The 16,844-nt window shown below is 44.1% G+C and overlaps 2 protein-coding genes across 2 annotated transcripts in view; one reads left to right on the forward strand and one right to left on the reverse strand.

The window, feature by feature from the left end:
- LOC142218930 (regulator of G-protein signaling 8-like) overlaps positions 1-16,844 on the forward strand; it is a 404,296-nt gene that overhangs the window by 287,785 nt on the left and 99,667 nt on the right. The window lies entirely within an intron of this gene.
- The window catches only part of CACNA1E (calcium voltage-gated channel subunit alpha1 E), a 456,683-nt gene continuing 453,388 nt past the window's right edge, over positions 13,550-16,844 (reverse strand). The window contains exon 49 of the mRNA XM_075287936.1: positions 13,550-14,889. Within this exon, the coding sequence (XP_075144037.1) occupies positions 14,389-14,889 (501 nt within the window). The 3' untranslated portion in view covers positions 13,550-14,388. The remainder of the gene's footprint in view (positions 14,890-16,844) is intronic.

Below are 16,844 nucleotides of genomic sequence, written 5' to 3' on the forward strand. Positions count from 1 at the left end.
AAAGATGGTAGAAAGAGGTGAGTATAATGTTTGTTCTTTCCGTATCTACCCTAGGCCTCTGAAGAGACCCAAAGTATAATAACAAGGTATGGGTGGCAAAACCCAAAAATCTCAGGTTTGGCTAAACCCGAGATTTTTGGAAAATTTGTAATGAACCCAATCTAGTTCACTCATCTCTAATGAAAACCTGAAAGGACGCCCTAACCAACTCTCCTAAAGCGTCATGGACCTCCAACACTCCTGGAAGAGATGTTTGCCAAGTCTCCCAGGCACCTCAGATACCTTCTGGAAGACGGCGTTCCTTAAGATTTCCTTTACTGCGAGGACAGAAAGTTATAGTTTAAGGCTCAGCGATCCTTCCTTAGTACGGAAGGCTTAGAGCCCCCCCCACACGTGCCCTTGACCGTCACATTTACCATATCTCACCAGCGAGTTCACATCCCCAAACCATAAAGATCTTATTGAGTTCAAGAAAATTCAAGGATTTAATAATTTTTCAATTTGCTTTGGGAAGTAAATTAATCCCCAAACTAAGACTATTCGGGTTGCCATGGAGACAGTGGATAACTCCCTCTGTGCCAAGGGCCTGTCGCCCAGGAGACTCAGCCTCTTAAAGTCTGTTTTTGAAGCGATGAATAAGAAATGTAAAGTTTTGTATAAAATATTCTCCACTTGCTCATGGCGAGAGACATTATCAATCAAAAACAGTCATTTCTAGCGGATGATTTTCTAGCTGTTGACAAACCACAACTCCCAGCATGCCCAGACTGCCCCTATCTGTACGGGCTCCACTCCAACTCTTACGGCTGCAGATGTAATTGAGATACTTGAGCCCAGGAGTGTATTTATTCCGGGTCCTTACGTATCACTATGTCTATAGTGGCTGTATACTCCGTTGTGATATACTGGAAACAGAATCTCTTACAGGACAAATAACTTTTTTTTAACTATCATCAATAAGCTCTCTAAGCTGTAAAATGATGCTGAAGGTTGGAAAAAAGTATGTCTATTAAAAAACTTCCGGAAATTTCTATAAGGCTCCATGCACACAGCTGTAGTTTGGTCAGTTTGCTGGTCTTTTTTACATGGTGGCCCATTATTTTTTATAGCTCCAGATATATGACTGTGTATTATCACAGATCAGTGTGGGGGGTAGTGAGTAGAGATGAGTGAGTACGATTCGAAATGACAGTTTCGAATAGCACGCACCCATAGGAATGAATGGAGCAGACGGGGCCGGCGTCCTGCCGCTTAACCCCCTGCGTACTGTCTGCGTCCATTCATTCCTATGGGTGCGTGCTATTCGAAACTGCCATTTCGAATCGTACTCGCTCATCTCTAGTTGTGAGCCTTGGCGAAAAACTTGGGGCAGCTTGTGTGTACGTAGCCTTAGGGACAATTTTTCAGCAGTTCCCCGAAAGCTTAAGCAGAAAGAAACTACATAAAATTGGGTTTCTACTGTGATACACCTGCAGGAATCCTGTAGGTGTTGGTATATGGTGTTTTGACCATTGATCATACATTTGTTAAATTTTTTTTACTTTTATTTTTAGACCCCCAAGAGTTCTTGAACCCCAGGGGTATAATCACTAATACAATGCTGATGCATTGCAATGGATTGTAACATTTTATACTTTTATAACAGGATACCTAGCACAGCTGTAATAGGAGACAAACCTATTAAGGGATCGCTGACACCCAATCTTGTTTTAGGGGGCAGCAATCGACTCCAAAATGGTGGCACCCATGCACTGCCAGGCACTTCAGCAGCTGCCATAGTTAAATACTCAACATCTGCCATACTAGCATTTCGGATGTTAATAAGGAGTTATAGGTGGTCCGTCACCAGAACAGTCCATATGGGACTATAAGCACTAGAGTAGCTTTAGGAGGTGCAGTGGTCACAACTGCCACCAGGCCCAGAAGCCAGGGGAACCCAAAGACCATCCCCACCACATTAGAGCACCTACATGGTGAGAGTCCCACTTTGCAGAAATCCAATAATGGGATAAATCCCACAAAAATGGAGGTCCAGTAAAAATGAATTTATTTAAACATAGCACACTACGCGTTTCAGACAGAGCATCGCCTTTTTTCAAGTGTATACAATTGAGGTATAGCACAAGTACAAACTATGCAGGTATTTAAAAGCATAAAGCAAACAAAAAATGGGCGGTAACCCCTCCCCCGTTTGTCACAAGGGGGGGGGGCAAAGGTCTAATTTAAAATTAATTAAATAAACAAATAAGTATGAACAGAGGATCTATATAAATAAAGAGAGATCACCCTTAAAAATGATGCCCATCAGACAAAAATCTTGACAGCAGGCTTTTGATGGTATAAAATACTAGCAGAAAAAATACTGACTTCACCTTTATCTCACGGCTCCTCCTACACGGTTCCTCACAAGTCTCTGCTTTCCGGTCACTTTTGATGCACAGGAAATTACGATTCAACCAATCATTAGGAGTCACTCAGCAAGTCATTGGCTGTGCCGCATTTCCTGCATCTCATAATGGAGACCAGCGGGAAGATTGGGGTGAGAGCAGCAGGGAATCAGTGAAGTGAACATTGCTAATTTTATTCATTGATCTCAGTATGATTCTATTGTCAATTTTTTCCCCTGCCTTTATAGAGGACCTTTCACTACCTCCACCAACCCCAACTCTTTGCAGTCTTCAATGGCTCTGATTCAGTTGGAATTTTTCCTCTAGTCCCCACCATTCCTGAGCAATCAATGCTGTTAGTTTCTTCATCCAATGTGCTAATATGCTCTCTACTGTCAGGTGGGTGGTTCCAGACTGGAGGAGCAGTCCCGCTTTGTCCGCACCAGCCTAGGACCACTCACCTGTTAGTAGAGAGCCTAAATAGCATATTAGGTGCTGAAAGTAACCTTAGAGATTGCTCAGGAATGGTGAAATCTAAGGAATAAATTCCAGCTCATCAGAATAAGTTTAGCCGCAACAGTTAAAGGATGCAAAGAGTTGGAGTTGGTGGTGACAGGTCTCCAGGACACTGACGTAACCTTAGCTTTGCAGATAAAGTCCTTAATATAAGAGTATTTTAATTTTCACCCATTCACTTTATCTCCATTGTTTTGTATCTAGCCATTACCTCTTTGCTAATATGTCTCATACATCATCTTATCCACTATTAGTGATTTGTTATTCATTAGCATAGATTTTCAAGGATATGTAATATGTTAAGGCAATAAGCGTCATCCAATATCTCCAAGGAAATCTCAGCATCAATTAACATGAAGACAAAACTGAGCGTCGCAAAGACTGATAGTTCTAGAGAATCAGGACTGGGCCACTCAATCTTCTACGATGACTTATACACTGCAAATTAACATCTGTAAAGAGCAGAATTATTACCGCGTTCCCCTAGGGGACACTACTCACCCACTACTCTGCAAAAGTGTCAAGCTTAATAAAAAGCCTTGCGTGGTTGAAATGTTGCTTTACGAACAGTTAGTTTAGAGTTCCAATACTTGGTCTACACCAACTAGAGACTATCACCTATAAAGCCCATTTGGCCTACTTTGGATTCTCCTGATCTCGGCCATACACATGCCAGATTGGCCAAACATGGATGCCTTCTAAGTAGGACGAGGGGAGTAGACTACAGCCAGGCTGAGTGTAGAAATCCAACATGTTTGAATCTTTATTCCCCAGTTTTTTTTTAGGGGAACTGTAACTTGATCCCACCAAAATCAGTGAGATTGGACAACTTTGGTCTAAGGCTAGGTTCACATCTGTGTTGGAGATTCCGATATAGAGTCCATCTACAATCAGACTAGAGAAAAGTCCTGCACGGAGTCTATTAGGTCCGCATTTTTTTTAGCAGATGGGCTCCCTGTTGTTCTGGTTCCCATGAAGACCCCTACTAACACTAGTGTGAACCGTACATTACATGTATAGGTTCAGGATTTTATCTCAATATAGGCATAATTTGGTGCAGGTGGAAGTTACATGTCTTCTGGTCCTGGTTCCACTCCGAACAAACAGTCCATACAACAGTCCTTACAATGGTTATCAAGAATCCTTAGGATAGGTCAATAATATCAGATTGGTGAGGGTCCAATACCTGGAACACACAAAGATCAGCTGTATGAAGAGACCGCAGCATTTAGATGAGAGCTGTGGCCACTTCACTACTTGCAAAGCACAGCGCCATACATTGTATAATGGCTGTGCTTGGTATTGCAGCTCAGTTCCAGGCTAATACCAAGCAAGTACATGTGGTATACAAAACCAGTTTAAAACAATAACTAAAATGACTTCTCATTAAAAAAAATCACTTTTAACCTCTTTCGTCTAAAGGCCATTATAGTACAGGACTGTAATGCTGTGGGCATAGGAGATGTGCCTGCAGCATGACTTCTGTGTCCTAGTAAATCCCTGCCTTAGCCCACCCAGATTCATGCCCTGCTCTGCCCATTGTCTAAAAAGTGGCGAGCGGGGTGCAAAGGCTGAGATGCCTCCGCCTCAAACACATAATAAATGTGGCGTACGGCATGTCGGCCAAGTTTTTCCAAAAATTAAGGCAGAACTCCGGCACATTTATCTTAGTAAATCTCCTCCATTGTTTTCATCTCCTAGATAGAATATTCCAAGTTCGTAACAGTTTTTCTTAATCTTTTTTATTGTTCTGTATTTGTTCTTAGTTTACCTTTACCACATTACCCGCCATACAGATGAATATCTACAACCTTAGTATTGCATTTTTTTTTTTTCCCCCGATCGCTGCTGGCGAAGCGTGCGCAGAATTTTACAGGTGATTGCCTACAGCACAAGAATGACGAAACTCAAAGTGACAGCAAATAGATGACATCCTTGAGCTCAAATACCTGAAGCTTAATCCAGATGGAATCTGCAGCCGAAGAAATCTGCTCCGCACAAACATGACTGACTGGGAATGGGTTGTACATTTATTTTAGCATGGAAATATATTTTACTAGTGTCCTGGAAGATATCAGAGCTCAATAATATACTTGTATGCATTAACCTTGTAATAGCGGAGAAGAAAACTTTCAGATGCTACTATGGAGTGTCCTCTATGTCCACCATTTGTTGGACATTACCAATCTATATTGGTAACCAGGTAGACCTCCTTATTGTATCAGCTCTTCTATGGTCTTAGTTGTACCTTCACTAGTCCTTCCTCAGGTCTACCACATGTTATGTTGCATTTCAACACACCCATCCTTTGTTCTCAAGAGGTGTCTGGCAGTGGTTCCTTCCCACCTTAATATTGAGATCACTTTGCTGAATGGGAGGAATCACTGTTGACATATAACTTATTGAAAGTGCATGGTCATCTTAAAGGGGTTGTCCACTTTCAGACCATTATTGAGAGACAGATGTTATTGTTTGTACAATAAAAAGTTGTACAATTTTCTAATATACTTTCTCTATGAATTCCTCAGAGTTTTCTAGATCTCTGCTTGCTGTCAATCATACCAGTGGTGTAACTACCGCCGTAGCAGCAGAGGCAGCTGCCACAGGGCCCAGGACATTAAGGGCTCGGCGATAGCCGCTACCGCTTCTTTTTTTTTTTGTTTTTTTTTTAATAGTCTGTTACCGACTGGAGTTACTCCTCTGGTAACAGGCCCTATATACTTACTGATCCTGGCAGTGGCCGGGATCGGTAAATGACAGCGCGGGCCCCACAAGCACTATTATACTCGGGAGTCTTTTCAGGCTTCCGAGTATAACGATCGGAGGCTGGGGAGAGGTAAGATAACATAAAAAACTGTGTTACTTATCTCTTCAAGCTCCGGGCAGGCTTCGGCCTACTTGTGTGATGTCATATGACCCGCGACGCAGGGCCCTGGTCACATGATGTCACGGAAGATGGCCGACAGTGACGGAGAATGCAGGGGAGTCGGGAGATAGGTAAGTAACAGTAGTTAGTTGTTTGTATCCCTCTGGGTCTCCGATTATTATACTCTGGGGTCTGAAAAGACGCCAGAGTATAATAATTGTTCATGGGTGTCCACAATGGGGCATGATACTGTGTACTGGGGCCACTATGGGGACATAATACTGTGTACTGGGGCCACTATGGGGACATAATACTGTGTACTGGGGCCACTATGGGGACATAATACTGTGTACTGGGGCCACTATGGGGACATAATACTGTGTACTGGGGCCACTATGGGGACATAATACTGTGTACTGGGGCCACTATGGGGACATAATACTGTGTACTGGGGCCACTATGGGGACATAATACTGTGTACTGGGGCCACTATGGGGACATAATACTATGTGCAGGGGCCACTATGGGGACATAATACTGTGTACTGGGGCCACTATGGGGACATAATACTGTGTACTGGGGCCACTATGGGGACATAATACTGTGTACTGGGGCCACTATGGGGACATAATACTGTGTACTGGGGCCACTATGGGGACATAATACTGTGTACTGGGGCCACTATGGGGACATAATACTGTGTACTGGGGCCACTATGGGGACATAATACTGTGTACTGGGGCCACTATGGGGACATAATACTGTGTACTGGGGCCACTATGGGGACATAATACTGTGTACTGGGGCCACTATGGGGACATAATACTGTGTACTGGGGCCACTATGGGGACATAATACTGTGTACTGGGGCCACTATGGGGACATAATACTGTGTGCAGGGGCCAATATAGGATATTATAGTGTGCGCAGAAATGCACGCACGCGGGGGGTGGGGGGGCCGCTTTAGGGGTCAATCGGTCAAGGTCTTCAGCACGGTCGGGGGGAGTCCCATTGCAAAAGTTCGCCACGGGGCTACGCCATTCCTAGTTACGCCACTGATTCATACTATTTCTTCTATTGGATAAAAGTCTGACCATGGTCATGTGTTATACAGTCCATTGTCATGTGATTTACGGTCCATGGTCATGTGATGGACACACAGGTGCACAGCTCCTTACCATTCAGATGTCTGATTACTGAGCTGTGCCTGTAAGAACCAGTACCTGAGTCCATCACATGACGATGGACTATATATCACATGACCATGGACTATATATCACATGACCATGGTCAGACTTTTATCCACTAGAAGAAATAGTATGAATGACAGCAAGCAGAGAGCTAGAAAACCGTGATGAATTATTACAGAAAGTATATTGGAAAATTGTACAACTTTTTATTACACAAACAAAAACATTGGTCTCTCAATATTGGTCTGAAAGTGGACAACCTCTTTAACGCTTCTCTAGCTCTAGATATTTTGGACAATGGACAACTCCTATTGAACTTCACTGGATACTGTCCCTTCTTCAGGACACCTATACATTAGATCCCTTTCACAGACTATCTTTTGCCAGTCAAGACCAGAACATTGGTAGGGGAACTGGTGGGGCAGGTGCTGAGGGTTCCAGGTGTCAGGGATTTTAGGGCAGGAAATTAAATTTTATCTCAGTCAAGAAAAGTCAATGCAAGATCCTCACCTTTCATAAAATAGGCTGAAGGATAAAAACTCAACTAATAGATTTTGTGTTTAGCCCACAAGGGTACTTACCTGTGCTATGGTGGCTAGCTTTACTATAGGTAAATACACAGCACCGCTAAATGCTCTTGAATAGGGGAATGGATGGTGGAGATGGAGGAACTTGTTGGATCCGATCACATGATCTGAGGTCAGAACTAGCCTGAAACCCTTATATTCACCACCTAAAATTCCTGGAGGAACAAGTACTCACAATCTCCCTGGATAACACCTTTAATATTTTCATGGATATCTGAAATATATTGACTTCACCTCCCCGAATGAAGAATGAATGGTGGCCCAAGCAGAGCCATACTAGAAGGACTGGTGGCCCAAGCAGAGCCATACTAGAAGGACTGGTGGCCCAAGCAGTGCCATACTAGAAGGAATGGTGGCCCGAGTAGTGCCATACTAGAAGGAATGGTGGCCCGAGCAGTGCCATACTAGAAGGAATGGGGGCCCAAGCAGTGCCATACTAGAAGGAATGGTGACCCGAGCAGTGCCATACTAGAAGGAATGGTGGCCCGAGCAGTGCCATACTAGAAGTACTGGTGGCCCGAGCAGTGCCATACTAGAAGGACTGGTGGCCCGAGCAGTGCCATACTAGAAGGAATGGTGGCCCGAGCAGTGCCATACTAGAAGTACTGGTGGCCCGAGCAGTGCCATACTAGAAGGACTGGTGGCCCGAGCAGTGCCATACTAGAAGGACTGGTGGCCTGAGCAGTGCCATACTAGAAGGAATGTTGGCCCGAGCAGTGCCATACTAGAAGCAATGGTGGCCCAAGCAGTGCCATACTAGGAGGACTGGTGACCCAAGCAGTGCCATACTAGGAGGAATGGTGGCCCGAGCAGTGCCATACTACTGTAACAACAGGACAACACATTTTCATTTATCAAGTTTTATTTCTGGACTGAAAAAGTCAGAAAAAGGACAAGAAATATTGAGAATTATTTACAATGTGTTTAATATATATATATTTTTTTATTTCTCTTTCACAAAAAATCCCCATAAAATCCCAAGACGTATTTTTTATATTTATTTTTTAATTCTGGGCAAAACAGGATTTTTTTTTTTACTTATAATACAATCACCACCTCCTGACACCTGAATAAATCGTGACTTCTTTCCTGCTTTGCACAGACAGAAGTATTTTCACGTACATAGCACTTGAAAGTGTCCGTCGCTGTAGAAGAATTGAATGTACAAGGCCTGTTCCTCAGACAGTATATATAGATCATTTAGGCATGGATATGGATCAGACGTGAGCTGCCCACTCTGGTTTTACGCTTGTTCACATTTCATGTAGCTTTAGTACAGTCTACCACCAGACAGGTCCGGGGCGTTCACTACTAGCTTGGGAAATCGTTCCAGTTGCAGCACAATACATATTTCACATAAACAGTACAACAGCCAATACCACCTCCCCATTTCATCTAAACTTTAGCAGAATTTTAGAGACTAGTAGGACAAAGTTTACTGATTTACCGACTAGTGAATATCTATTACAGTTAGCCATTTCTTCCATGTTGTGTACACTTTTTGCACAGATCTTCCGACAGGCTATTCTATCCATTGTGCCATTTAGCTATGATAACAATATGGGTAATCTAATGTGAATCCAATTGTGTGTTTCCTTCAGTACTAGTGCATAAACGCTTATGTAACAACCATATGCTTGGCAATGGATTGTAATGCTGATGTATGGGGTGCAAGATTTGCCATGGCAAATATATAGCTTATATATTTCTAAGGCCTGGTTCACATCTACGTTCGGCAATCCGTTCGGGGAGTCCATATGGGGACCCCCTAAATGGACTACCGATTGCATTGGCAAGCAGTGTTTAGTGAAAGCACATGGACCCCATAGACTATAATGGGGTCTGTGTGCTTTCTGCGCGGTGTCCGCACGAGTTATGCAGAGAGGTAAAGTAGATCACAACATATTTTTCTGTCTGTATGTTCCATGCGGAGACCGTGCGGAAAGCACACAAATCCCATTATAGTCTATGGGGTCCGTATGCTTTCACTGCACACCACTTGCCAATGCATTTGGTAGTCCGTTTGGGGGGGGGGGGGGCCCATGCAGACTCCCAAATGGATTACCGAACGCAGATGTGAACCAGGACTTAGGGACACAATTTGGTTTTTTGGCTTTTTGAAAACAGGCTGAGAATGGGGTCAAATATTAAGGAGAGTGTCAGCAGAACCCAGCATATCAACCGATACCTGAAGATGGATATGTTAGGTTCACCTGAATCAAACAGTGTTTTCTCTTTGTGAATTACTGCCCTGTTACAAAGCTATCAATGTCTTTAACTAGATACAAATTCGGGGTATTGTCGTTGCTCCATTGATGTAAGGGACAATGCCATCGTTGCTCCACAGAGCTTATTTGCATGGTAACAAAAACAGCAATATTTTGGCAATAGCAGCACCGATTCACAAGGAGAAAATACCTAACAGTGGGTTGATCTGATAGACTCTGTAGACAGACTCCCTTTAGATGCAAGTCATACTGACCCCATTGTTCCCCCATCACTACCGGTTTGGTCTTGTGTTGGGTTCTACATCCTCATCCCTCTCAAAACACAGAACTTGACCACACAGTCCGTCAATGGATAAATAGGCTACATATTTCGGTAATTGGCCAGGGATTTGCTCAGTGGCACTTCCTGTGTGTCAAGAGGGAGCAGGAAGTAGAGGACCGTGAAGTCTTAGTATGAGAGTCGCGATGGATCGGTGAGCTGAATATCACTTTTATTATTTTACAATATCCAAAGCCTGTTTTCAAAAATTTTAATCGGCCAAGAAAACCCTTTTAATTCCATAAATTCTATTAGGGGAGAATGTACTGAAGGGAAAGGTACAATGGACCTCAGTTCTTCTCATACATTAAACATCTATTGGGTTTTTGTAAATTCCAGGACACAACTCTAAGGGCAACCACAACATCAAGACTGCAAGTGTTCTGAGAAGAATGGCTTTGTATTATGTCTTATATAAGTATTTTTCTAGATCAATATGGCATACAATATAAGACCCTTCAGAGCGATATGCCAGAAAATACATATCCCAATACCTTGCATAATAATACATCACTGTCTATGCTCTCAATGCTACCAATACAATACACGCAGTGTGGATGTACAGAGCCACTGGTCGAACAGGGGAGATCTGAAACAATGCTTTCCCCTTGTGAACCGCTGTCTCTCTTGCAGTGTTATTACCATTGCCAATATGTGAATGAGTTCTTTGGTGCAATTAGGGTGTTGTGGTTGCTCCAGTGAGGTAAGCCTTCCTACTGCTCTGCACTGCCCTCCACTCATCCTTCTTTCCTCTGATTGATAGGGTCAAGCAGTGTATACCGAATCTCACCTGGCCCTGAGTTCTTTTGCACTTGCCGCTGCTTATATTGGTGCATCTGCAGGCAAGCATTACAGGAGTATTGCGCATGCATTGAGAATATAAGGTATATATTGCCTGGTTCTGTCAATAAAAGGAAGGAAGGAGGAGCAGAGGGCAACAGTGAGCAGGGAGAGAGTTTGCTCTTTCGAGCAACAACAATGTTCTTGTTGCTCCAAAGAGCTTATTTGCCTATTGACAAAAATGGCAATATTTGGACAAAGGAGGCGCTGAATCTAAGGAAAAACAGCATTTCATTAGGAAGGCCCTAACCTATCCATCTGCGGGACTGGATTGATATGCTGGTTCTGGTGACACTAAGCTATCTGTGGGACTGGGTTGATATGCTGCATTCTGGTGAGTATAACCTATCTATCTGCATACTGGGTTGATATGCTGCATTCTGGTGAGTATAACCTATCTATCTGCATACTGTGTTCTGGTGACCCTAACCTATCTAACAGCATGGCTGGGTTGATATACTGGTTCTGGTGACTCTAACCTATTTATTTGTGGGACTGAGTTGATATGCTGCATTCTGGTGACCCTAACCTATCTATCTGCGGGGCCAGGTTGATATGCTGGGTTCTGGTGACACTAACCTATCTATCTCCGGGGATACGTTGATATGTTGGGTTCTGGTGACAGCCTTAAACTTCATTTGCAAATCAACTACCTATTCCATTAAACTCAATCCACCACTGTTTATCACAAATACTGTAAATAAAAAAATACTGCACATTTGCAAATCTAATAAAGTGCTGTGTATTTCTACAGGGTTACTTTAAAAACTCTCCTTATTGTCCTTCTGAAGGACAGTTTCTGACCTTAAAGCAATCTTTCACTAAAAATATCTTAGGATATGGACATCAATGTGTAAATTTAAGTTTCTAACCTAGAATTAGTCAATATAGTAAGTACTCTATGTAGTTTATTTGCTTCATTCACTTTCTGGCTGAAAGAGTTGTATTACACTTGAGTTACTTTAGCCAGTGGTGTAACTACCAGGGAAGCAGCGTTTTTTTTTTTTAATAGGCTGTTACCGGCTGAAGTTACTCCAACCGGTAACAGGCCCTACTTACTTACCGATCCTGGCAGGGGCCGGGATCAGTAAGTGACACCGCGGGCCCCGCAAACATCATTATTATACTCAGGGGTCTTTTCAGACCCCTGAGTATAATGATCGGAGGTCCGGGAGAGGTAAGCGAACATAACAAACAGTGTTACTTACGTCTCCACGCTCCGCGAAGGCTTCGGGGCCTACTTGTGTGACGTCTCAGACGTCACATGATCAGGGCCTGCGTCCTTCTGCGTCGCGATGCAGGCCCCCAGTCACATGACATCCTTGATGTCATTGAAGATAGCTGACAGCGGGGAGCGCAGGGATAGGTAAGTAACAGTGTTTATGTTTGTATCCCCCTCTCGGTCTCAGATTATTATACTCTGGGGTCTGAAAAGACCCCAGAGTATAATAATTGTTAATGGGAGTCCACAATGGAACACAATACGGGGAGATGGGGCCACTATGGGGTATAATACTGGGTGATGGGGACACTATGGGGCATAATACCGGGTGATGGGGACACTATGGGGCATAATACTGGGTGATGGGGCCACTATGGGGCGTAATACTGAGTGAAGGGGCCACTATGGGGTATAATGCTGTGTGCAGGGGCAACTATGGGGCATAATACTGGGTGAAAGGGCCACTATGGGGTACAATGCTGTGTGCAGGGGCAACTATGGGGCATAATACTGGGTGAAGGGGCCACTATGGGGTACAATGCTGTGTGCAGGGGCAACTATGCGGCATAATAGTGCACACAGGAATGCGGTGGGGGGGGTTGGTCGGGATCTTCGGCATCGGTCGGAGGGGCCCCATGTCAAAGGTTCGCCACAGGGTCACACCATTCCTAGTTACGCCACTGACTGCAGCCCTTTATGTCCTCCCTGCGGTGAGATACTGTACATGGATAGACAGGGGTAAACAGTTCACAAAGAACATAATAATGGGGCAGAAGTTTTTGAGTGAGTCCCAGACTCTGTTAATCCAAAAAGGAATGATCTCTCTTGTACTGTGAAGAATTTGTGGAGAGCATTTCCCTAAAGTCTCTTGCCGCCTCAATCCCACCACTCTGGCAATCCTGTTGGTTCTCTTGACTTGTCCAGCAGTTTGTACCATCCTTACACTGGTGTTTACTCTGACCAATCACTGGTTTCCCCAATCTCATGCAGTACATTCAGGATTCACCACTGTGACCAATAATTGGCTGACTCAGTCACACAGACACATTATCGATATAAGAGAAGTCGTCGAGAATTGGAGGTCCACTGGAACAGAAACTGGGGTGGTGGGAGGTTTACAAGGTAAGTTATTATTGTTCCATTTTTTTTTATTTTACCACATTCCTAGACTTTTGTATTTTTGTAATCCTGGACAACCCCTTTAATTTACTACCATTGAAATTGGCAGACTGGTATCCATCAGAATCTATATAAGAAGCATTGTGTTTACTGTTTAATTTTTGGGTTAAAGTAGAAAAAAAATCACATGGGTCTCCTACATGACCTAGGAACATTTACCTTACTATATAAGCCTCTCCTATTGAGGGATTCCTTTAACCCCCATGGGCCCTAAAATTCATGCAAAATGAAGCATGCTTAACTGATGCAGCACTAGTTTGTCCTGTATGTCTACGTACATGATGTTTCCTTTTATTTCCATATCCACCGAGTTGCCAATTAAAGTTACCTCAACCTTAAGTTATCTAAACCTTAGGTTGAGGAAAGGATTTTGATACAAATAAACAAAATATGGATCTTCATGGTCTCATCCAATGACAAGGGTTATGGGCTCAGAGAATGCACTTAACGTAACCAGAGATCCTTCCCGACCACCCAACATCTTTGCATATCATTGTCATATAAACATCACAGAGCTGCATAAGAGATCTTCCAGTAAACTGGTTTATCCATCAGTAACCACAACTCAATGGCTGTCCATTCGATAAACTTACTAGTCAAACAATTTGTCATCACCGTATCGGACGGTATTCTTAACATACGGTACCTTGACTAAAGGTTGATCACTTTGGCAGATGATCAATTGTCAATAGTTGAAAGCTCAAGTTCTATTATTGGCAAATGAGTATCAAACGGTAGTGAACTCATGATAGGCGATGATCTCTCCCACCTACTGATATATTCTAGACCGGCCACCTCCTCCATTCTATTAAGGGCATGTGCCTCCATGCCTCCCCTTTAAACTCTTGCATGCGTCTTCAGGACAGTTTAAATCTGTTTTGGCACAAGATATTAAGATCCAGGCTTCGACCATTTTTCACGGCAATGCCTGGACTTTAGGTAAGGGGATTGGCAGTGAGTGCTGTGAGTTTCCTCTGGAAGAAACTCAGAGATGTGATGGAGGGGCCACTGAAACAATATCTGCCGTGGCACAGCAAGCATGCCCCATCTTCCTTTAACAACGATCATCCTCTTCTGTGTCACTTAATTCACGAGAAGCTATCACAGTTGGTATCCCGCCCTTTCTTCTACGACGATAGTGACCATTGGGCATCTGCCACCCTTGACGTAATGGGGCAGCAGCAATGGTGTTAGAACGACCTAGACTGGTAGCCACAGCAACCTCAAAGGTGAGTGTGTCCTCAGCTGGGCAGTCTGAGCTTTGCGTCTCCTCATGTAGGGCCAAATATGGCTCTGAGATATAGTGCTGAGGAGTTGACTGTGAGCTGTGGCGCCCCTGGAGGGAGCAGGAAGACTCGCTCAGGCCTGGCTCACTAGGAAGAGGTGCATTGTCGTTGCCATTAAGAGGAGGTGAGCTGTGTTTCTGTCGGCGGATTAAAGAAGAAAAGGAAATAAGAGGTCTTGGGGTTGCAGGCACAGAAGGAAGTTGGCGTCGCCCACGTCTTGGGGTGCTGGTGTCAGAAGGAATGCAACTTTCGTTCAATGAGTCAAGCATCTGTTAGAAAAAAAATGAAAATTCAACACAAAGTAATTTGCTAAATCATTAAAAAAAATAGTACAGTGACAATGTGTAAAAGATACGAAGACCATAGAAAATCAGAGGGAAATCATAACGTTAGAAATGCAGCAGGCAGAACATTATAGAGCAGGAGCAGATGGGAAGACTGATATATACGTTTGTGGGAAATGATTGAAGAAAGCTAGAAACTTATCCTGGGTTTAGGAGCCCATTGAGTGGTCCAATTCTGTACGTGCAGAGAACAAGACCATGCACCGGATTCCTAAACCCATAATGTGGCCTCTATAGGATTATCTACACATTGATGATCGGCAATAGAATATCCACTTGATCACCCCCATACAGATTGCATTAATCGACATCGCACAACATGTTACACAGTCAACAAGCAACGAGTTTAGACACCTCATAAAAGATGTGATCAATCAACAAACAAGGCTAGTAATGGTCATTCCAAAATTGGCCTGTATCAATTACCGTATTTTTCGGACTATAAGACGCACTTTTTTCCCCCCAAATTTGGGGGGAAAAGAAGGGTGCGTCTTATAGTGCGAATGTGGCGCCTGGCATCCGCTGTAATAGAGAGGCGGAAGCCGGCAAGGGATAGACATCGCTGCGCTCCTCTGCCCTGCATGAAGCCAGCAGCGGCAGGGGCAGTCTCAGGCCCCGGCACCTGTGCCAGCATCTATCCCTCGCCGGCCCCCTCCTCTCTAGTACAGCGGATGCCGGGTCAGTATCGGTGGCCCCTTCTCCCCCGGGGCCGGTCCCCACCGGCCCCGTACCTGTGAAGTTGCAGGCCGGCTCCTGCGCGGCGATATCGCAAGAGCCGACCTGTTCGGGTGACAGCCGGGAGCCTAATGAGGCTCCCAGGCCTGTCACTGCTATATTAGTAATGCGGCTGGGTCTATGACCAGCCGTAATACTAATAGACAGAATGTCCCATAGACGGCAATACAGTTGTATTGCCGTCTATGGGACTTGCAATCAAGTGACCGCAGGTTCAAGCCCCGAGGGGGGGAATAAAATAGTTAAAAAAAAAAAAAAAAAAACTAAAAATATATAATAAAAAAATTAAATAAATAAAAGTTCTAAATCACCTCCTTTCCCTAGAGTATATATAAAAGTAGAAAATCATATATCATAAACCACCGGTTTTTTTTTCAATACAAGGTGATCTAAGAAATAGATATTCCCCAAATGGTATAACTAAAAAGTACTTCTGGCCCCGCAAAAAAAACCACTGTATGCGTCCCCGTACAGCTGCAGGGTCACCTGTCAATGTGGCCTTGCAGCTGTTGCAAAATTACAACTCCCATATATTAAATATTTTACCAGTTTTTGCTTCAAAATTTTTTTTCCCTATTTTCCTCCTCTAAAACCTAGGTGCGTCTTATAGTCTGAAAAATACGGTAGATCTCTCTAAAGCAGAGTCGGGGTCTCAGCTGCAGGAGACCATATTTATGACTACATATGACTAGAGATGAGTGAGTAGTGTTTGATCGAGTAGGTGTTCGATCGAATACTACGGTATTCGAGATACTCGTACTCGATCGAACACTACTAGCTGTTCAAAGTTTAATGTTTGATGCAGAACCAGCGTTGATTGGCAGAATGCTATACATTCTGCCAATCAACACTGGTTCTTTTCTTACCTTTAGAAGTCTTCTCCGTGCAGCGTCCCTGCGGCGTCTTCCGGCTGGAATTCACTCTGCCGAGGCATCCGGCCTAGGCAGAGCCGACTGCGCATGCGTGGGCATGCCCTCGCATGCGCAGTCGGCTTTGCTCAGGCGTCAGGCCGGGCAGAGCTGACCGCGCATGTGCAGTCGGCTCTGCCTAGGCCCCAATGCCTACGCAGAGTGAATTCCAGCCGGAAGATGCCGCGGGGGCGCTGCGCCGGGACAAGACTTCAAGGGGAATCCAGCCCGACCGTC

Source organism: Leptodactylus fuscus, chromosome 9, assembly GCF_031893055.1.
Source record: "Leptodactylus fuscus isolate aLepFus1 chromosome 9, aLepFus1.hap2, whole genome shotgun sequence".
NCBI classification, from domain to species: Eukaryota; Metazoa; Chordata; class Amphibia; order Anura; family Leptodactylidae; genus Leptodactylus; species Leptodactylus fuscus.